Genomic DNA, 24,358 nt, shown 5'->3' with positions numbered 1-24,358 from the left:
CTCCCTCAGACAATGAGATTTTCAACGCTCTTACAGTTCATCAGTAAACAAACGACCCCACCAAGCACAGAGCGCTTTAAAATGACTTACTTCTTTCGATCTGAATTGTACTTCTGTGAGCATTCATCGAACAATTTCTGATTCATTTCCATGAACAACTTCAATGCATTATAAATCAACCCGTGGATGGTCCTGAAAAGTAAACATGATTTGATTAGGTAAGTTCAAAGTTTGGCTCAACAAAATTCAGAGCTTTCATGGATATGGATACATTTTAAGTATCATATCCTTACTAGCCTTTCACCAGTAAATCTGAATAGGAGGCTACCACAAGGTGAAAAAGAGCAGTTCTCTGCACGCAGCATGTCACATGTGATAGCCTCTGGCCTTATGGTTTGGGTCTGAATATAGTTACGCTAGCAGAAGGGAGGTACTTACTTGTTCCAATGGCTTTTGGCTTTGTAGAGTGCAGGAAACACGATTGGTACAATGACTGTCGCATGTTCACCAATCAAGCTCAATATGTATTCATTATTCCAGAAGTAGAGAGTTCGTTCTGCAACCTGCAAGATCATAAAATATACAAGGTCAATACAAGCAAAAAGCACATATGCCTGAAGTGGACAGGTGTCATCATCACAACAAATTAGAGGAAAGTTATCTCTCTTGTTCGAGTGTGGAAGTAGCTCAGGCACCTGGAGCAATATGCCCAGTCTATGAGGTTGAAGGAAGACTTCAGCTCTGTTTTGGTCAACAGGGTCGACTACCGTTATCAGTAATAAATCAGCTGGCCAACATTGTACCAGTCCTTCTAAGCTTGAACGAGACATACAGAGATTCCTAGTCGAAGACCACTGAACCGTAGTGGCATGAAATGAAAAGTCACAAGAGAAAAGTTCAAAGAAGAAGACTGACTCACCTGGAAATGAGGACTGGACACACACTTGGCTAGCTGCCTGAAGAGAGCCTCCTTGACCTTGGCAAACTCTGCAGGTTCTATCACATCTAAAATCTCCTCTAACTCATTCAGAAACATCACTTCCTTTGGACTATGGACCTTCGGCCAGAACTTTAGTAAACCCTTTATTACCTGCAAATGATAAGCACAACATAGTCCATTGCTGATTTTTGGAAGATAACCCAATGATATCATATCAAGATCAAGTGGAATCTTCTGCGGCTAAATTCTGTAAGGCGTTTCAAGAAAATCCCTGAAAACATCTATTTTGATATGATTGGCACTAGCAATACTATAGTACAAAGTTGGCGGAGCATCCAAGTAGTATCTTGAGAACAATTTAACTTTGCCAGATGTGTCAGAAACTGTCCAAGCACTAGTTTGTATGGTTTTATGGTTAGTGCTTCACCTCACTTGTTCTCATGAGTGATTTTGTGTAACAATGCCAGACAAAGTAAATGTTACCTACCTGTTCTGTTAGTGTGGGGTCCTTCTCGAGGAACTGTACAACACAATACGCTAACTGAGGATGATAGACACTGAGTGACTTGACTTTATGTAGAGGGAGAAGTACTCGCAGTAAGAACACCTTGTGCTCTTCTTTCAACGGCAATGCGAAACCATTGATTATACTGAAACAGAAACAAAAGCCATTCAGAGTCTTGATCATGTGTGCAGGAGGATGAGCAGGCTTACTTTTTTCAGCGATGCCAAGTTTATCCCTTATCTAGCCCGGGAAGCAATTGCTGGAATTAGGAGGTCATGTCACTGTTGGTCATATCTAAACTTTATCTTATTTAAATCTTTTATATCTGATCGCTTCTCAAGTACTTGGTAATACATTCTCAGTTCATTCTGAATTTACAGCAATCAGGTAGCGAAAAAGCTTATGCACTTTTGCAAACAGTATAGTCCAATAAGAGCGGAATTTGTTGATCCTTTTTGCCTATCTTGCTTGTACTCTTACCTTCCCAAAATTTCTAATAATTCTGCTACTCCATTATGATGTTCCGTTTCATATATAAACCTGAAAATACACAGTGGCGTTAGAACATCTGTCAAGTCAGGTTTATTACCTGGAAACAAAGACATGGAAATGAAGTCTGAAAACATATTATCATTGTGTTGTGCATATTGTAGCCAATTTCCAATAAAAATTTTGGCGATAATATGCACAATGTCCTGATGACGTTACATGCTCCCATTGATACAGTGAACACAAAAAAATTACTAAATAATCTAACAACTCTTGAACAATGAAAAACATCAACGTCAGAAAAACAATGTATCTTTTCACATCTATCGATTCCTTGGACTTGAAAATCACTTCATACCTATGCGTCTGCAATCTTGACTTAGAACGCAACGTGGGCATGCAATCAGCTCATACTGCTAACAAGCCACCAATGAGCAGAATAGCCAAAGGCATATTGCTAAATTTTCCAATTTTCTTCACAGCGTAATTCATAATAGTAAGGCAATTGCCAATAGTAATGATCCAATACCGGTAGGTACTTGTACAGTGACATGCGCAACATGCGTCACAAGCCCAATTTTTTCCTTCATGAATAAATCAGATAGGGAATGGTTTTTTACAAGATGCATTGTATTTTAACCAACAGGGCTTTCTGGTTCCTGGCAAATCAACGCAACAATTGCCATTTTCTGGGCGCATAGATTACCAACAACCCAGAAATATTTGCAGCCAATTTATTTTGTAGTCTTGTGAAATTGAAACTTTGGCAACATCCTGCCAGGGACACAGATCAAAACCTACACGGATTTATCCCAGCAGATGGATTTGAGAACTGATGTCCACAGACTATGCCTACATTCTAGCTAACATCCTACGCTGCAGACAGAACCAGGATGGGGACGTTTGCATTAGTTGCGCAACAACCACCAGGAGGAGTAGGGTGTTAGTATTGATAACAGAAACAGAGGTTAGCGCAATAATCTAGCGTCGTACACCTAAATCTACTATAGGAGACCTATTGTCATCCTGACCACCTGAACCCTCCCTCAGAATGCCGTAAGGCATTTTGAAATAAGGTTCTCATATAGCCATACAGCTACTTCCAACTGCCTTTGAGATCACTTCTTCTGATGGCCTCCTCTATTGCAATGTGCGTTTAGAGACAAAGGTGGATTTTACGCCCAAAAATAATAGCCACAGACTAAAAATGCACCCCTACTGGCATTGCAACTTATGCAAGAGAGGACAAATCTTGCATGCACATTTTCTACATTTAGATAGAGAAATGAATACAGGCTGCACATAATCTCTTACAAATCAATTGGAAAGTTCTAAAAACTTATTAAAGAAACACAATCATTGCATTTATTAGTATCAAACATTATGATCCTTGAACAAGTTGGAATAAATGCCCCAGGTCTTCCCTGATCTCGCCCAGGAAAATTTAGCATCAGGCTGGCATACAAAAATATCACACTCGCGACTCTACGGCGGCTCCAACTAGTAGATGTAGCCGGGCGTCACAAAAAAAGGAACATGTCAGAAATAATTGTACTAACCATTTTTTTTCTGGTTGATCCAACAGACTGGAATGAGGGAAATGATGAAATTAAATTAAAATAGCCAGGTATGAAAGCATTTGGTTCCCATTTACCTCTGCCTGCTTGAGTCATGCACCAGTCAGTAATAGCTTGGGCCCTTCTTAACATCAAGGTAAAGCAGTTTAGGGGAACAGAATAGTTTGGAGTTTCTTCAACAGGCAAAACAACATTCGTGACGTTAAACTGAAGAAAGTCCATACTGTGACAATTTCCTCTAACACTATCGACATATGTTACCTTTTAAAACATTATGTAATCATGACACTTAATATGATAATTGAATTTCATCTGGAATATAGAAGTTTGACACCAGCATGCAATCCTCACTTTCAACCAAACATCGAAATATAGCAGCGAGGAAAAAATCCTAAAATTTCCCTACTTTTAATTAGATTTTCATACAAATACTGATGACAAAATCATATCGGGGGATTATGATAATCGATAGGAGAGGTAAACAGTGTGCAGCGTCACTGTGGTTTTCAACTTCAAGGGAAGCAATATACCCAGCTTCAAATGAGAGAATTCACAATTAAAATCTGGCTAAACTAACAGTTCCAACAGCACTAACAGTAGACTCATTTCATAGGATGTGAATGATGAAGGCTGAAGTTGTGTTTTGGGGATGTTACAAGGGAGGATGCACAACTAATAATCACCAGGGAATCACACTTGGCCTAGCAGCAGTCGTGGCCGTGAAACGGGGATTCCAATGTCATGCATCGAGACGTGAAACAGGTGATTGCAAACAATGAATCGAGAGGGGGCCAAACAAAACTGACTGGTGCATTCTAGTGCATAGCAAGTTCAGATTCAAATTGAAAGCCCGACTAGGAGGGGAAGAGGGACAAATAGGAAAGGTCAGCAGGCCACCACAGTTGCCAAATAAAAAGTACTGGAGGCACATTACGCAAATGAATAACTAGGTAGCCATGGGGATAATTCAAATGGTGAAGTTACTTCGGGAGCATTCGAAGAATCATGTCAAGCTCTTACCTATAGAATATGTTGTTGATCTGTTTCCTAATATACGCCCGCAACCCGAGAAATTTCCCATATATCCTGTGTAATATAGTTTTTAAGAAGTCTCTTTCTCTTGGATCTTCACTGTCGAACAGTTCTAAAAGCTGAAAGAAAGAATATAAGAAATTTACTTCAACGTCAATTCCGTTCATCTTCCATTCAAAGGAAAAGGGGGACACCCTCTTCGGCATAACCTATTCGTTTTCCTCGAAATACCCCGAGGGCTTTAAAAAAGACTCATTTTTCATAGTGTTGCCAAGAAGAAATTAATGTTTCATGATCAACTTGATACATCAGCTTCTTGGGAACAGCCCTAATGACTTCAGTAACCACCTTATTCTGGATTGATTTGCTTGTTGATTACCTCCAAACACCCTCGAGGAATGACGTACTTAAAAAGTAATGCCAATGTAACACCGGTACAACTTTTCACAATCATGGATATTTCAATATCATATGTGATGATTTATGGGCATGAAAATCGATTGTGCGAATTCAAGCCAGGGTTTTCGATTACAACCATCGAACACTGACTGATGAAGCAATATGATGGGGAAAATCTACTCTTGCCAAGAATATAAATTATTGATATATAATAGATTGGACACTTGCTTTCTCCAACAGTTGGTTTCTAGTTCAGCAATGTAGAATACATGTATATTGGGACAAAGTTTGATAGGACTTCACATTTCATTGAAATCATGTGGTCTACACAACTGTTAAAACTGCCTTACCTGTAGTACAAACTTTTGGTCTATATATCTTTTGGCTGTATTGGGTTGAAAGTCTGGCGACTCTAAAAACCGTAGGAAGAACTCATAAACGAGCTGGAATTAGAGAAAGGAAATGGTTGCTTCGATAGTCAAGACTAATGAAATGGAAAGGGGTTATTTTGCCCAGGTTGTGGTTGGCATGGACCGCTGCGAAACAGAATACCACTGCTCGACTGTCCTGTACCTTCAGGTCGCATTTGGTTGAATTCATGAAATAACCAAATGAAAATAGTCAGGCAGTGGTAGTAAGAAAGGAGGAAGCAAGCATACTAAATATCTGAAAAAATCTAACAATATTAGTTTGTCATTGTTTCAATGCATATCTTACACAATAAGGTATTTATTGAATTGAAAATTTCTGTCTCAATTTGATTGCCAACAAACGTCGACGTTTCAGGGGTCACCTGGATTGACATTTTAGCTACAGAAGTGACAGATTAGGTTGCCGTCAATTGATTTTGTCTAGCAGTAGCATGTTAGGTGTGGTCAAGTAAGTCGGGGAAAATGTCATGTATTCTGTTCATCAACCATTTCGTGTGAAATATTGAAAGGCACTTTCACTATTGGGGAAGGTCGTGCTTGTATTTAAAACGGCAGACAACAGTCAACTTTTAACGAAGTACAAATTACTTGTAGTGAATATTTTATAACGATTTTAAGAGGCAAACATGTTTGGAAGTGTCATGCCATGAGGTATGAATCAAAGGTCATTAGCCTTTATATGGTTACACTAGACGTTTCCACAAGAGCATTATGCTAGCAAAGGCCTGGCATAGTTTTTTAAAGTCATGAATTGTTTTTTTCAGCTTAGTCCGAGCACAGTAATACAATTTTACTAAAACCACCAAAGGTGTGCACATGTGGGAGGTATGCCCATAAATCTAGTAGAAGCATTCAACAATATAATCCTAATGCCTACTAAAAATATGGTACCCCTGTAAGCTAATGTCACCAATCACAACCGACACACTCCAGCAGTGTACGCAATGTAAATGTATTAATGTGTGTGTAGCGTTAGTATTTGACGGAGCACATTCTGTTCTCCCTTGATTAAAAAAACATCACTTCTGATCTCACTGAAATATCAATATTGATTGAACCACCGATATGTGCTGGTGCTCACCCCTAACCTAGAGGCTGAGCTGATGGTTCATCGATCAACAGATGGGTTTACGGTCCAAAATATTCAAAGCTGCTGAATCTTTTGAATTATGATTCCACTTAAGACAAAGAGGTGTAATGTGTCTACATAGTCCTGGTATAAAGCCTGTGGAAAAATCAACGAGACGCAGTATTTGATAGGAGATTTGGAGAAAGATGCAAGAAATATTGAGTTAGTAGGCCAGTCAAGCTACTACAGTGGAACCCCGGTCGGCGACCACCTCAGTAACGCGACCACCCCGCGAACACGACCAAAATTCTCCGGTCCCGAATGGTTTTCTCTCTAATTCCCATTAACTGGGCCTCGCTAACACGACCACCCCGGTACCCAGACCGCGACCACCAGCTTGGTCGGTCCCAAACTGCAAATTAACCCCGCTAACGCGACCATGAGGCCTAATTGCCGTAATCAACCATGACTGCATGGTATCAATTGGCACCTTCTCGCAAATCCGTGTTGATAATTAGCACTTCGAACACAATGACCATGGGAATCCATATGAAAATAAATGATGTGTAAGTGAGTTTGATCATGGAGGAACTATACTTCAAGTATAATTCCTCCAAGGTTTGATCAAATGTAAGCGCAAATAAAATGAAGAATAAACTTTCTTTTCGACTCACGGCTTGTTTTTTCATCATTTAGTATTAAATGATGTCAAGAGGCATGCGCACGTAGTTTTTAGGACAAATAAATTATGTTGATTAGTAAGAGTACCGATACTCAAAGTAAAGAATGCTTACTACGTCGTAATGTTGATAAAATACGTTATTAAAAAGATGATTTAATCAGTACCAGTTCAAATTGGCTGATGTTAAAGCAGGAAGACATCAGGAAGAATTCTCAACATCTTCTCACATCACCTCTCTCAATGTTAGCGGGAATATTAGCTTGACATCAAGAAGGGCAGCTGCCGATGGTGTGAATTACATGCTTGTTCTAATTAGCATGCTCAAGTTTTAATGTAATGTTTGGTCTAATTAGCTCTCGTCAGTTTATTTACTCATTTACATAAGTTGCAAATTAAACGCAAAACACTCAAGAAAATGATTTTTTATTCGTAATATACACACAAAATTATCGAATCACCCGGTGGCGTAGTCATTAATGCATGTCAATGTACACACAGCAGGACGATGTTTTGGCGGGAAAACCTACTTATGATTCTTAAATTCACTAACGCGACCACCCCGGTAACACGACCACTTCGGCTTAGTCCCTTGGGTGGTCGTGTTACCGGGGTTCCACTGTATGTGGTTAGTCACATGTCCACAATTGCGACGTCGATTAAACATCTGTGAGTGCGAGGTCCAGGATCTTCAATGGTGACTCTGAAAACCTGTTGCAGACTGACATGCTGTTACACCCCATCTTTTCTAAATAACAGATTTTTATCCATCTACCATCGATCCTATGAAAAGCATGTTGATTCTATTTCTCCCCTAAGAATACACTTCCAGCAGAATTGATTTCATTCGAGACTGGCGTGATAGACTTGTTATCAATCGATAATTCTCAAATCAATAAATCTATTCTCAAGTTGTCCCTGGGAGACTTCAAGCTATTCAACAGCTTTCCATAAACAGTTCTCCAAGACCTCCCAGAGCGACCGCAGGGAACCGAGTCCAACTCAGGGGCAGGACTCGGGTCACAGCTTTGACCGCACTAGCTGAGATCAAGTGAGCACTGTATATATCACATGTAGCTGCAGGACCAAAACTGGCAGCCGAGAACAATGCCTCAAAATGGCGTTCTGCCTCTCTGGAGACATACCATAGTGACTCAGAGACAAAAGCTAAATCATTTTTTATGATGTTCTTGAAAAACATTCATAAACATGCAACATTTGTTATATAGCTAGACATTACATGATTGGTACTTTTCTTACAAAGCCAGGCAAATCTGGGGCCACTTCATATTATTTCTCCCAGGACCAGAAATAGGATGACTTTAATAAGCGCAATCATAAGTCTTGCTTATCATTAGTTTAGTTTGAGCATCTTAAAAGTACATCAACATGAAGTTACAATTTTTCTATTGTAAAAAGGAGCTGATGCCTGGGCACCAGACATTCTATTTTCATACAAATATATTAGTATGCTCTCAACTCAAAGACAAATTTTTCAACTCTTAAGCGCTTAGAAATTATCCTCATCGAACATTTGTTGGAGGAAATGTACATGTGTACTGGTATGCTACTGGGGACTTCTGTCTTTAGAAAGCTGAAAGAGTTCTCCTTTAGCAAATGCATACTAGGAGAAAATCTTCCAGCTTTCATTTGAAACCATAAGTTGGCAAAGAATACCCAAAGTTGTAAAAACCCTACAAAACCACTGCACCATTGCAACCATGAATATATTCTCACTGTTTCCATGGTTATCTTATGGCAGTAACACATCACAAATCCTGACAAATAGCAAAAATTGTTGCTGAGCTTGTCAGATCGGTAGGAGAAATATGCTTAACATGAAATCGGGGAAACGTGACAATTATTTAATGAGACACGTGCTGCACAATTACAATAGATAGGGAGAACACAAATTTTTTTAGACACAGGGGTCAGCTGTTGAGCAAATGTCGAGGGTGGATCCGTGGTTCTTTCCACAAGGACAATTCCAAGCTTTGAATGAGATAACAATAATATTTTTACAATTTTTGTGAAAGGGAATACAATCGGGAACATTTGTTGTCTCGAAATACCCCCTGGACCTTGGCCATGCATTCTTACTCTGGACGTCTGCTGCCATTGACTTGTACTGATATTTTCCATACATACATCATTGATCCATGGAAATGACAGAGGTTATTCCTCGATCATTACTACGCAAGCCCACACTCATGAACAATTTTAACCTGATACAACATAAGCCGACATTTCTACAGGGATTCTCAGACATATCGACAAACCTGACGAAAAACCCAATGAACTGTGACAAATGTAAATTGATCAGGAAAAAATCTAGAACTGCAGCCCTGTGATTAATCGCCTTGATATCCCTTAGAGAATTATGAGCCACACTTTTTTTCTTAATAGCATATTAAACAGGTTTTTTTTTCTAGCCGAACAAATTATTCTGAAATTTAGTGAGGATAAGAGCAGTCTAAAATGGTGTCTAAAATGCCAACTCTGGATGGATGACAACTCACGATGTCATAGCAGATCTAGTCATTGGGATGCAATTCCATGTCAACTCCAACTTTGATTTTCTTTTTTTGGGGGGGGAAGTTACATACCTGGAGGTGTGGCCACGCAGCTTCTAGAGTTGGTTCATCCTCTTCCGGGTCAAACTCAGCACCACTGGGATTCGATGATGGTGGAAGTGTTCGGAAAAGATTCGAGCTAAACTGAAACGATACAAACAAGACAAGAATTGAGAAAGGGAGAATACCAAGAGAAACAGGAGGCGACACAAACCAGTGACATACGCCGACTCTTTAAAAACACCTGCAAAAGATTGAGATTGAGATGTTGAAGAAATTCCACAGTAACGGAAAATCAAGAAAGTTTCTTTTAACAGTATCTGTACCTGGTATTCTGATGGTTTTTTGCCTGCAAATTTTCGATGTTCAATTTGTTCCCGGAATGAACTGAATGGGATCAATACATTTCTGGCTCAACAGTGATGCTGTTGACACAGAATATGTCAAAGCAGATCCCATGATTTGTGTTAAGTTTAAATTCGATTTCTGACAAACTGTTTACAGCCAAGGCAGCTCTATCATGATGATATCGCATCATTGCCAACGACGACCACTTCTTGCCAAGCCCAACTCCCAATGGTTAAAAACTAAGTGTCAATTTAGGGGATGCCTGCAAAAATTAGTTAATGGTGGTTCAACTAAAACCATTTTTTCCTCTATCACAAATGACGAATCATCCGGTTGTACTCTTACATGGATCAAGGTCCATGCATGACACGTTACCATGGTAACAGGGAACATCAATCTCAGACCTCAGCAGCCACTTGTATTGATGTGATATTTAAAGGGATCTCACTGACATCATACATTATGTAATCCCCTTTGTCTACAGTGCCTTCCTAATATCTTCATGTAACAAAGTTCTTTTCATTAATCCGAGTCATAGTATACCATGACGTCATACTGGGAGCCGATATGTCTCCAGGGAGCAGGAAGGGACTTCTATTATCTCTCTATCCAGGACAAAAGGCAAATCCTTACAAGTTTGTACTTAAAACAGACTCACAAAGGTTGGTCAATAATCAGACATGTCAGAGAAATTTGAAAGATTATGATCTGGTTTACCTTTATTCCAATCACCGAACACCATGAACATAAGAGAGCAAGTGCTTTTGAGTAAATGCAAACTTTTTGGAGTGACATCAATGGTTTTTGCAATTAAAGTGATGTCTTTTTCATCTGAACTGTTCCAAGTCTACTACAAGATTCGTTTCTTCTCGCTTTTTTTACAGCAGATTTCATACGGTAGAGATGATCCACCAAAAACTGCAGAGATGTAAAATGCCTTGCAACATAATACCATGAGCTTTTTACGAGCTGGATTACCAATTACGGTACTAGAAAAGCCATAACACAGATATTTCAGGTGAAATCAATTTTGCCCTCTGCTGATTAGGATGTGCAGTCATATAAACTGGATAACTTGAAGTGGCAACTCACTTGCCTATGCATAAAACTGTCGACTCCACATCTGTGTGCAAATCCACTTTATTCATTGTTGCTGAAGCGCCTCTTGACTTGTGATGTTTGACATGATTTCATTATGGTGTTTAGTCTAACACTAAAGGGACCTTTTGAAGATGAATATGCACTGAACCAAGTCTTGGGAACGAAGTACCATACTGATTTTGCCATATCAGAAGGACAATACAATGAACAAGCAGTTTCATCAGCTTTGGTAGCCTGGCATCAGATGGTACAACTACAACTTGACTAGTGACTAGTCTGTCGGTAACACAACAGAGGCTTGACAAATTGATAAGGAACCTCACCAAGAGAGTAGGAAGGCCTTGCCAGTTGTCAAAGAATAATTTCTTATGTCACCATGACTGTGTCCCTCATTCCTGATAGTTTGGGGATGAAACACAGCGAGTGGTACCCCTACCTCAAAATTCAGATGATGTCAAGTTGCTTGCAAATGTAGATTATTGAACATTTATCAAGCCAAAATCAGATTCGTCTGAGCCAGTCTCGAGCGATTGGATTTCCTGACATACGGTACTCTATTCAATAGAACACATACATCCGCCATAACGATCGATCAAGCAATCTATAAATGGAGTGCTGCTGGCTGGCTGTTTTCACCCAAATCTGCATGTGGATGCATGTCAATAATGTCCTTAATGTTGATGGGTAAGATTATTTATCATAGCCCCATCCAAGTGGACCTCAATAACATTTCCACCAGTCCTGCCTTGTGTGGAACTAAACATAAACACAACAATTTTTACGTCACTGTCAAAATGTAGCCAGTCTGTACTTTCACATACATAATTCACACCAATCTGCTCATCCAGTGAATACTGGGCGCTGATAGTGATATGGAAAGCCAACCCTGGACACACATATTGATGCAATTGATTTCCAATTATGAAGCAAGCATCCTCCCTTTCATGGACAGCCTGGGAATAATATATTGCTCGAAGTCGAATAATGACATTCCAACGCTGAATTTATATCGTTATATTGTCAAAATATACCCTCCCTGAGAAATCAAACATGCAACTCCTGCATGATTATGGTAATCATGAAGACAGTAATTCAGTGGAGACAAATGTCAGTCAGCTGTAAGATTTTCAAGCAGCCTGTGATCCACCCATCACTATGTCATCTAATCACCCAAACAGGTTAGTTACTGTCGTGCTAGTGGGGTATAGATTGAAATTGTATTGATCCACTGATGGAGGTCCGGATACAGGTCAATAATGTGTTCATATTGCTAAATGGTGCACTGGTTGTTAGCAGTATCCAACAGTTCAGCTGCAGTGCTGTCTGATCATAGCAAAGCAGACATAAAATCAACCACAAGATGCCAGTGTTTCAGCTAAAGAGTTTTAGCAGGGAACAGCACCTTAACTAGGTGCTCAAATGGAGCAGCTAGATAAGTTACATTACCTCTTAGCAATTATTTATAGCAAATAGCCAAGCGGCAAGCATCTCATACTTTGCTCTTCACCTCTTGCAATCAAACTCTTCTTCACCACAAAACCAATGTGAGAACATCAATAATTGATCCTAAGTGTCAAGTTCAGCAATTACGAGGCATGCATCTCCATTACTGATATTACATATATATCCTGTGCAGCTAAATTAAGATTGACACAACAGAACTAGAGGTCGCCAGGAATATCGAGGGATCTTCATCAAACCTAAATGAATAAGACAATGTTGAAACATACAATGGACTCGACATACTTTTCTCGCAGCTAATAGTTAACAATTGCAAGGGTCTCCCGAATCCTGCATCTGTAACATTCTAGAAAGTAAAATTTGCCAATTTGATTGAGAAGAAATAGCAGCAACACTCACCATGTGAATGGCTTCGGGGTAGATCGCTTCTGTTACCACCCCTCTGTTGGATGTGACGAAATCCACCATCTCGTTTAACGCCGCTCTTTTCACCTCCTTCCATTTCAAATCACTAAGCGGGTCTTGTACAAAGTCGAACATAACACAACATTGCCGAATCTTCTGGACAAACAGGTCCTCACGTTCACCTGGCGTGGCATCTTGAGAGACAAATAAGGATATGTATCAATATCATGTATTGGATAAGTAAGGTCTATTTCAAGAAAAAGTTCATTTGAGAACTTTTCTACTTTTCTGCACAAGGTTTTTGAAATGTGCTGCCTTACTCCCCACGCCAGCTTTGTGACAGTTACAGGAAAGTCCCATGCAGATGCTGGCTGTCTGCTTAAGGAATTGATTTAGGTGGGGAGAGCAGTACATATGCGCCAGGAATCTAGTAAGTTGAAATACAGCTTATTTACTTACCTTTCAGTAATGGTAGCTTCTGTAATTCTCTGTTTTTACTTATATTAAACCTAGATGAGCTTTGCCTCTTGTCCTTTTTCACATGAGGGGGTCCTGTGTACTTAATTTTTGTGAGTTGTGTTTGAGGTGGATGATTCTCTGTGGTTGCATGGTTTGGTCCTGCGGCTGGTGTCGTCTTCTTTTTCTGCAATGAGAGAATCATAGTCATGGTCATGGAATCGACAAAATTATATATTTGTCAATGGAGTCAGCAATATCTCCATTTCAAGGAGGAAACCAGAAGCTTATTTATGTTTGTAGTTGTACATGTACATATTTCTGTCAGCTTTTGTTCGAAAGGGGTGATAGCTACAATTTTTCTGAAGAATTGTTCCTCTTCTCCAATCGATGTCAACAGCAGAGCCAAGTTTAATTTACAAACTAAACCAGTCTATTGTGGCATTAGCATTGCACCAGCATGTGTATGTTTGTGGGTCTTGAACCACAACACCTGTAAAAGGTCTGAACATTACCAGTAAACTGTTATGCCGAGTTGCACATGCAAGGAAAAGTAGGCCTAGGCAGGATACTTTTAGTAACATGGACAATGGCATGTTTATAGTACTTGTACTAGGCCCAAGCCGATAGATTACTGAACACCAAAGGCCACGGAAATAACTGATCGAAATTGTCCAATACAGATACAAACAAGATGGCAAGCCTAAGTTGTGTTTTATTTAGTTTAATGGGAAATGCCAACTGCCAATATTATTAACACGCATAGGTACATCCATACTGTCTTGACGCTATTTAGACGGTTAAGGGGCACCTGTACAAAAGGCCTATCTTATGTTATTGGCAAAGATGTGAAACAGATGCGCCCAAACCAGCTAATCAGAAATGTATTAATGTATTAATGAATGGAAACAGGACTTTTTTTGCATATAACACCTTTCCTATACCCTCAAACAGTCCAGTCAGATGGACACATTTTTCTGTCTCCAAGTTTTAGATTTAGCACCCCAACCCGATCCAATCAAATTCAAAGGAGCTGCTGAAATCATATCCAGCCCATAAAGGCGATTTCGGGAATTGCAATCATGGAGTTCATCAGTTGCCATGATCATCGTACCCCCCTAAGCTGAAGTGGTGATAATGACCTGAGGATAGAGTGGCAACAGCCAGCACTTGTAGGACATTCCACAGCCAGCTTATCCTGTTACCATGGTAACAAGATACACTCACCTGATGTCAGTTGACATAAGACTCTTATAGTAATAATCTATATAGACTGATGAAGAGTAAGCGCATGTAGAGACAATGATTTGTCCCCCTCTTGTACTAACTGGTGCATCAATAACCTGGGGAAGGGAGCTGTGCTCGAATTCAGTGAGAGAGGTTTTGTGACTGAAGGGAATAACAAATGGCAGCAAGTTTCAAATCACTTCCCCCCAAACAAAAAGTTATAAATACAACAACCAGCAAACTCAAAAGTGAAACAAAGACATGGCATTTCTGGTTCTCGCTTTCATTTTTGCACAACACCCACATGTACAGCAAATTAGCATATGAAAACAGAGAAGTGATTAGTGATACAGATTTTAAAGGTGTCAAGAGGAATTACTAAACATCATTGAATCATCATTAAATGTACTAATACTATTCCAAGAGAACTGCAACCCTTCGTAGAGCCCAGAGGACAGTTCTGGAATGTTTCACGAGGCGGCCACAGAAACTCGATTCATTGTAAACTTGTTTGGTTGCACACAGCATAGCCTCTGCAAAGGATATGATACACATGCATGACTTCAGACATACATTTCTGGGGCTTCTCCTTTAACTTTCTGATCTCACCAACCCAACCTGTTGCCATCACCAATTCATTAAATGTTATTCTAACCTTGATAATGATTTACACAGATATAGACTCGCACATAATAGAAAGATAATAATGGTTGAACTAGAAACTAAATCAATGACCAATATAATTATAAGCAACTGAAAATTGATAAAGGTTAGTTGGACAGGCCTATGTCCAGGAACCGTCTACCAACAGTACAAATCTACAGGGCTATGAAAACTAATCTCCACTCATAATTAATGTTCATTATACAATTCATAGTACTGACAGTATTGCACAGATATAGATGTGACAATATTTTATGGAAATTGGATGTACCTCATGAAGTTGTAAATTCAACTTCCAAATAATGCTATGTGTAAAATAAGAACTATGTCTCTACAGGGATTTCCCATCTCCAATTATGTCAACCATTGTGTAAATTGCAGAAGAGTTCCATTTCTGAAAGTGAAACCTTTTTCTGCAGAATCTACAGTACTCTCAGACTCTGTGTCTCTACAGAGCAACAGCTGCTCTAGTGTGCACCAGGCAGGGATTTTGCATGGCTGACAACTACTATTTCCTGTTGCCAGCCAGTTGGGAGGGAGGGAGACAACACTGGACAGCTGCTCAAGCCGCAGCCTAGCAATGGCCCCAGCGACGCATGGTCAATCACCTCATATTTGGGACGACTGCCATGAGCTCAAGATTAGCCTCTCCTCCCCTAGGCTGCCTCCCAGTCTCTGTTATAGGACTGCCCCTCCAGGCTCCAGCCTTGTTCCATGTCAAGACGACTGCTTGCTGCAGCGGCAGCTAAGCGTGCCACTGTCATCATCCTTAGTGACTATGGTGAGACTGCCACTGCATCCTCTACTTAACGTCAGACACTACGATATATCATTGAAGAATGCCAAGTCGTGCAAACAATCTCAATTTATAAAAAAGTGGCGCAAGGCTCCACGTTGCGATGTTACGACGCACGACGTTAAGTCATTATGCTGGCGTCAAATTAGTTTACAAACCGAAATTGCAAATACACACCGACACTCAGAATTATACCGGTAGGCCCTATGTTTCGTCTGATGCTCGATGAGCATACACATGGAAGGTCGCTTTGATGATGCAAACGTAACGTGCTTGTTCACTGACGGTTCAGCTTTAGCAGTCAAGTAATTACCTGTGCCACTGTGCATATTGGGTGTAGGCTGGGGTGTTGTACTACCCAAAATGCATCCAATGCACAGCAAATACACACAGCTCTCCAGTACACAATCTGTACATAGAAGAATGTACACAGCTTGCCGTGTATTCGCTTGTCACGGCGGCCATATTGGATTAGGAAAATACCCAATCACTCCCCACTTAATAAGAAAAATGACAAGCTACCGTCGACAGAAAATGCCTCACCTCATTTTCCGTGGTCTCTGAATTGTCTTTGGCACCCGTCTTGCCCGTCGTCGTTGTTTTTGCAGGTGTCTGAAGAAGGGAAAATGGAATTTTACACACAATCGCTGCCGGAAATTTCCTCCTGCAGAGACGAAACCAAGTGACAGGGGGCACAAAACAGCCTTCCAGAAATGCACTGAGAACTGGTTTTCTCATCAACAATCGGCCACAAAGAGAGGTTTTCATGAAAGTTGAATATGTCAACTATCGTTTGAAAAGCTCATACCTTCTCCTTTTTTGCTTTGTTTGGCATTTCTTGCTTGTTCTTTTTCATCGGTAGGCCTTAACTTGTCGGAATATGCAGCACTTCTTCGACACTAAACAAGGATTTTGATTGGTCTGAACACGTCACATGCCATGTTGGTCACATGACCTCTACGTCTTCTGCATTACTTCCTGTCTCTATAATCCCTGTCCCTCAACAAAAACGGCCAAAAAAACCTGTGTCTGCATTTGCCATGGCAAGTGACACAAAGTAATTAACATGATTAAATGTATGATTGATATTGTTTCAGTATGCAAAATAAGAGAATTTGAGGGAGGTCTCAAAACTAGTCCTGCAGGTGGATGTGACAAACAAACAAACCAGATGACATTTATCACAGCCACCTGGACATTTTTTATTGCGATTACAAATATACACAGCAGTTGGTCTTTTATCACAGTTGTCAAATTATTCAAACATACATCTATAGACCTTACCTGGGGCTTTTCTTACCCGTACGAGTCTGGAGTCCAGACTGCCAAGAGGATGTGACATCTTGTGCTGGGCTGAGCTAGGATGTGTCAGTGGTGATTTCTGTAAGGGGAGTTTTATTTATTTATCTAGACTTTCTTATGCTCTACAAAGATCAGACGTATTCAGGGTATCATCCTTACAAATATGATTTCTTGACAATGTCATTGTGAATTTCGTCTCTGGGACATTAGGTCGGTTTGTGGATGTGACTATGTCTACACTGTGAAAACTTGACAGTCTCTAGGTAAGGATGGGTTGGAAGTATAACCTACACAAGTCTTCACACAGTGAAATTAGCACACACCATGGCAGTTTGATAAAATATAAACAACTGGTATAATCACTTTTAATTGGGGATAAATGTCGCCACAGGTCTCTTTGTTGGGCTTAACTATGTTTTTAATGAATCTTACACAGAGATATCTATCTTGGCCTCATTTTGAAAGTGTCACTCCCATATCTTCCCTCCGCTTGGTAAGCATAGAAAGTCATTGGTGTCCCGAAGAGGCCAACTGCCTTTATTCAATTGCAACTGTAGACATTTCATTCTTCTCATGCCCACTGTGCCAAGCTGTAAAACCAGTCAGGAGACATCCCAAATTCCTGCAATGCGCTGCCATCTTGAATGGCTGCTTCTGACAAAGTTCCAGTCAACTGCATCCTCTTTGATATACAGTGGAACCTCCCTTAGCAGACACCTCTCTATTAAGGACAACCTCTCTATCAAGGACAACCTCTCTATCGAGGACAACCTCTCTATTGAGGACAACCTCTTTATTAAGGACACTAGTTTTGGTCCCAAAATTGCACTTTCCATTCAATCTGACCTCTCTAATCAGGACACCTCTCTATTAAGGACAACACTTGCCAGTCCCAAGGGTGTCCTTTATAGAGAGGTTCTACTGTATATTTATATGGTCCCTGTTGCAACAGTGAACAAGGCTCTGTGAGAGAAAACCGCTGCACTTTTTGCCATTGTTCAGTTTCACCCTGAATCTGTATGATTTTCTGAGACATCTTGGGCATGTTAGCAAACCAGATGTGAACGGTGTCTGAGTTCCGGCTGTGCACAAGACATGCCAACATGTTTTGCCCTGGGGGAATAAAAGACTAACACATCATTTTTTTAATTTCTTTTAATACTTGAAAATTAAATTTTCAACTTCAAAAGCAAAACAATGAAGGCATTTGACAAGTTGAGATAAACCAACTGAGCAATGCTGCCTCCAGACAGTATACTACAATGTTACCATACCATATCAACTACCGATATTGGTCATACTGTCCAAATTCTACACTTAATATACATTATCAGGGCAATGATTTTGTCCTTCCACCCCTTGAATATAACAATGGTCCTAATCCAACCAATAAGTGGACAGATCCCATCAAAGATCTAGGGGTACGAAGGCTTCCACCAAGTCTACCTCCCTTGCTGCAAGCTTTGAAAATAAGCTTTCTTACCATTGACTGTCTTTCACCGAGGATAAGGTCTTATACACAGTTACACTTTATGATTAACAGATTTTTAGTTTTGACCAACTAGAATACAAAATAGTTTAGAACTCCCATATCACAGACAACAGTTAAAGCTGACTCAACCAAGCCTATAGATAAACCGGGGCGGAAAAACAACAAATAGAACTGAACACTTTTTTGTTGAAAACAAGAAAACAAATTTTGTCGTGGGGATTAAAGAGATGAATAACAACAACCGTTTTTCTATTCAAACAATAATGATTTGGTCATCAAAATAATTTGTTCACCAAGTTTTGTCAAATCTTCTCCTGATCTAATTTTAACCAATTTTAACATGATTGAAATCAACTCGCAGTTTCTACCTTCTTCAAATGTAAACATTTTTGTCCATGTCTTTGCTTGTTCTACTTTCTATCCTGTGATATCTTCTGTATTTACCTTTGAAGGCAAGCAGAACACCTCAGAAGATTACAGGATTATAAAATCAACAAATCTGTCGGAGTAATGCTTTGGCAATATTAGCGTCTGTCACCTCAGAGGTCCCGGGTTTGATTCCCAGACAGGGCGACTTTCTTCAACAGTGTATTAAGTAACCTCCGGAGTCTCCAGTTTCCTCCTTCTTACATCACAAATCACCCAATATTGTTTATAGAGCTGATAATGCCTTAGTTGACGATCAGCTCACAAATCAATATATTTTTTCATCAACAGACCGATCAATATCTTTTTTCCTTCCAAAAAATATTCAATAGCTGAAGGGACAACACTGATATACACGTACTCAATTCAAAATTCATTGTCATAAAAAACATTACACTTAAAATTCCCATCTATTTCCAGCTAACCAATAATAAACAACCATAGTGAAAGATGATTTTCCACATAAATTTCAAAAGTATTTTTATTTAGCACATCATTTATAACAAAACCTACTTTTTGTCTTAAAATTCCGCAACTAGACTAAGATTGATCAAATATTTTTGCACAACTTTTCATACTGAATTAACTAAGTATAGAAAACTCCACCCTAGCTATCTTACTTAGTACAGTTTTACAAAAATGCATAAGACCATTCCCAAGAAAAAGGCGCCTATACGATTCCATTATTGGTTATATAATTTTCATCAAAAATAGATTGAAGTAGACCTTTACTTATTATCACAGCAAAGGAGCTAAACGCCTACATGAAAGGACTATAATGTTGGACATATCCATAGTGTAAAAACCATGCAAAAATATGAACGACGCGACAAAGTTTACCCTAACTGAAATGCAACCAAATCACATGTTATATAGTATATCGCAAGAATGATAATGAGTATATTACAGAAATCATACAAAATCATGTAGTCACTGTGTTCCCAAGGCGACCTATAGGGACTATTAAAATATTATTTAGGAATACCTCAAGAAATGACTGACCCAGGGTTCATTAGTTGTCAATTGCAAAGGCAGCAAGTTCAGACAATTCCCAAACTTGCCTCCAAGACTCATGATCAAAAACGTGTAATCTCTGTAAAAACACTGGCCAATTTGAGAGAAAAATTGTCATATAACAGGATAAGTATCGAGATATTTTTTCACACCTGATTAAGGTGAAAGAGGAGGGTGAAATATCTTAAAATCTACATTGATCATAGGCTTTCAATAACTCCTTTATATCAGTAAACATCGAATAGAATTTATCAGAGACTCTTACACTACAAAACGGAGAGTGACCAAATAGGTGTAATGGAGGTAACTGCCACAGCTCCTGATACCATCACCCAACAATCACCACTTTTATGCGGCGGTCAACTGACTTTTCTTCAGGTGGCCTTGCCCGTTTTCTAGGCCAAAACCTCAGTTAACATTACTCAACAATAGGTATGACCAAAATATGCATTAGTTCAATCTCATATACTTGAACAAGGAGATATAACCAGTCATGTCATGAACTATTCCTTTATAAACTCTACATAAAAGATTCTAGTAGCTACAACTCAATTGCATTTTTTTCTCAATAAATCTGCTTTCATCTAAATGACTAAATATATATCTTTTCGTGCGGTACATATTGAAGAGGATCCGGCGTATATATTTTTCAGTGGCACCAGGCCACAGATTTCAAATTCAAATAAAATCTTTATGTATTATGTACATCCTTTAATACATGAACAGCAAATAGCCTTGCAGTACACAGAAAGTCGCTGGGAGTTAACTGCTAAAGATGGTGGTATACCATAAACCAAGAAATTTACCTGATGCTAAAAGTTAGCTAATTTTTCATAGGTGGTAGAAAAGAATTCAATATTGCATGAACTGACCACCTGTTATTATGAATCGCAGAAGCCTCGTTTTTGCACCCGATGAATTTTGCAGGAGATGCTGACTGGAAATACAGCAAGATTTTCTTTCCACAGCCCCCCAATTTAACCATGATGTTCAGATATGAACTGAGGATAAAACCAGATAAGACACAATGCAATAGCAGGTTGAGTACATATTTTTGCTTTCAGCTATTAATTCATTTATGGCATTTACAAATATGTGCCTTCATGATGTGATGGGGGGTAGGGGGTAGGGGGGGTTACAAAACAGAAGTTTAGGACACCAAAAATAGAGGGAAATGAAGTAATTTTTATAAAGCACGGCGAGGTATGAGAAACAGGTGCTTCCTTCAAGAGATTAGCGCTGGTACGGGATATAGCAAGAAAACAATCCCGACAGTGTTTATATCTATCGTCACTCTTGCATCTCAGCAAAGCATCATACTCGACAGTTGATACACAACCCCTCAGCACAATTTACAAACTACAATACTCAATACACATGGCGTTTAAAGCTTGGTCACTTTCTGTCGCTCAATTATCGGCATGTTTACTTTCTGCAACTAACAGTCCCGGTGGTGAAGAATTAAACATATCTTATTAACAATCGTAGAAAATCACTCAAGGGTTGATTGTTAGCACAGCAGGAATATACACAACGTCCTACTGAACTGTCCTAAATGTTGGATACATTCCTGCACTTTCAGTAAATGCTTTTGGGACTATAATATGGTGATCACTCAATTATAATATCATTTGATATAAATACCTTACATGCAATTAATTCCTAAATGTGTCCAAAAAAAAAATTCAATGGAATTCCCTCTATTGAGCAGGTACCATTGAGCATTTTTTCCAATTCACTGTTCAACAGGTTATTTTGTGCCATTTTTTTCTTCTTCATTATTACGTCAAAGCACCATACATGTCGTTTGTGTCTATTCCAATGCTGTGCAAACAACCTTATAAAGCTTATAACACAGGAAACAGAATACTGGAAGTTGAGAAATAACAAATCAATGGGTTTTTATGCAAATCTTTTGATACCAAAAGTTTTCAAATGGAAAAACATATCAGTCACTATCAGCTTTCAAAAAATTTGTTTTGCACTCTTTTTTTTTTTCAAAAGCAAATGGAAAAGAATACCTGGTCTATCCCATACAATCTATGGTATGAATTGTACAGGTAGTGCTTTTGAATATTTTATTGTTTTATAGCCACACCCATCTTCAAATTTGTCCAGAAAACAGAGCATTCCTGATGGCAGACCCGCAATTAACCAACATAACATGAATCTCAGTCATTCTACCATCCGTACCAAAACAACTCAAACCTTGCCTAACAAAAACAAGTTACTGGACACCTGCAGAACTGTTTTAGTGGATCTGTTGCCAGAAAAAGGAATCTAACAACAGCTGTTGCCTGATAACCTCAGCTCAGTCCTGTTAGCAGTCAGGCATGAGTCTCTTCCCATTTAGTTTTTTGTCCCTACACACTTGATTCAGTGGGATACGGACAAAGCTCATATCAACTCTGCAGACACCAGCAACCTAAAAATCAAACTTCTCTAACAAAATAGTATATACCTATCTGTGACCAATCGATAACAAAAACAACAAATGTTAATAGGGGGAACAGATAAACGGTCATACTACTGGTACCAGTAGACAACAGAAGATTATCAAAATGTAATAAAATACATCAAAAGTTAAGTAGTATTCAAAGATATCCATTCCAAACCACAGAACACTCGGTCGTGATTTATACTTGAAAGCTACAAGGAGAATGCAGAAAAAGAGCCAAAAGCTTCAATCAACACTTTTAAAAAAAAAAACAGATTTGTTTCTTTCTGAATTCTGAAAAGGATATTTTGTTTGACATCTTTTCGCTTTTTACCAACCCTTCCCTTAGAAAGTGACTCTGACAGATTCAAATCAACTCTGGTGAAAATGTCCTTTCGTGTACATTTCTGTAAAATTTCTGTTAGCAGATTTCTCCTTGTGTATTCCATTCTTCCATCCAGTGGTTATTCCATGATTGCCTAAGTCCGAATACTTAGACGATCACAGAGACGTTTGATTTTCGTACATACATCACATGACATAGTCATTTGTTACTCAACAGTTACCACTTAGATATACTGAGTGTAGTGAAGGCTAATTACATAGAGTGGAACCATCCTGGCCGTAAGAGGCAGAGAACAACGCAATTTGAAATGAAAATGCCAACAAATTTGAGATAAGAGACGCTGGATAATTTGGCTCAAGTAAATATACCGTACCCTAAGATGACCGATTTATATGCGCATGATTTATCTGGTAAGTATCTCTTCAGTGATTGGAGCCCCAGATCAGAGCATTCAAATCAAAGACACACCACAGCTTGTCGAGAATAGGCCATGTCAGTTTAAACTCACAGATAGCATTATTCTTTAGCGGTGAAGGTCGATGATTTCCTACTCTGACATCTTGAGCCCTGGAAAGGTCGTCAACCCATGCTATCGGTAAATTATATTGATATGGCCTTTCTCGAAAAAGATGAAAGCCAATTTCCAAAGTAATGTGAGGAACTGATTGCAGTTATGAATTATCTGATTTGACCACAACTGCTCCCGAAAACATACAATGTACATTTGGAATGTACAATGTACATACAATGTACAGTTGGGCACCAAATATTCCATCCTGAATTAGAGATACAATTCTAAAACATGTGATACAATGATTTCGTGCCACAGCTACCAGTTGGTTGTACAGTAATTTTGTATTTGTGCGGAAGTTAATTCATAAGGCATCTGTGACACAAAGTATTCAAGTATTTATATATTGAAAGAGTCAGAAAGTACATATAACAACAGAAGAGAGGAGCATTTTCATGATAATAAGGCTCAGAAGGAGTTTTCACAATCAAAGAACAGGTTTGTTTGTACGGCATATCACTAAGAACTCAACATCTAACACCATGTGGAACCCTTTTATAATACAAGCAACACAAACCCTTGAAACTGCACAGCACTTCAACTCATTTTGAGAATGTAGCTGATGTGGCAATAATACGTCCACGTTAGATATTGCAGCAGGTACTTTGTACAATGCAAA

General features: G+C 39.1%; 1 protein-coding gene across 4 annotated transcripts in view; it reads right to left on the bottom strand.

Moving 5' to 3' along the window:
• LOC135485589 (serine/threonine-protein phosphatase 2A 56 kDa regulatory subunit gamma isoform-like) overlaps positions 1-17,045 on the bottom strand; it is a 31,337-nt gene extending 14,292 nt beyond the window's left edge. For 3 of the 4 annotated variants that reach the window (XM_064767781.1, XM_064767783.1, XM_064767785.1), the window contains exons 1-13: positions 16,960-17,045; positions 16,695-16,763; positions 13,469-13,652; positions 13,004-13,203; positions 9,728-9,838; positions 5,293-5,385; positions 4,532-4,662; positions 3,494-3,520; positions 1,926-1,985; positions 1,428-1,590; positions 920-1,090; positions 439-563; positions 91-192 (exon numbers count right to left, since the gene is read on the bottom strand). In XM_064767781.1, the coding sequence (XP_064623851.1) occupies positions 91-192; positions 439-563; positions 920-1,090; positions 1,428-1,590; positions 1,926-1,985; positions 3,494-3,520; positions 4,532-4,662; positions 5,293-5,385; positions 9,728-9,838; positions 13,004-13,203; positions 13,469-13,652; positions 16,695-16,763; positions 16,960-17,007 (1,484 nt within the window). In that variant the 5' untranslated portion in view covers positions 17,008-17,045. The remainder of the gene's footprint in view (positions 1-90; positions 193-438; positions 564-919; positions 1,091-1,427; positions 1,591-1,925; positions 1,986-3,493; positions 3,521-4,531; positions 4,663-5,292; positions 5,386-9,727; positions 9,839-13,003; positions 13,204-13,468; positions 13,653-16,694; positions 16,764-16,959) is intronic. The other variant, XM_064767784.1, reaches the window with a different exon arrangement.
• Between the last annotated feature and the right edge of the window lie 7,313 nt (positions 17,046-24,358).

This window comes from Lineus longissimus, chromosome 3 (genome assembly GCF_910592395.1).
Source record: "Lineus longissimus chromosome 3, tnLinLong1.2, whole genome shotgun sequence".
NCBI classification, from domain to species: Eukaryota; Metazoa; Nemertea; class Pilidiophora; order Heteronemertea; family Lineidae; genus Lineus; species Lineus longissimus.
The sequence above is the reverse complement of the archived record's forward strand: the minus strand, read 5'-3'. Positions and strand labels throughout refer to the sequence as shown.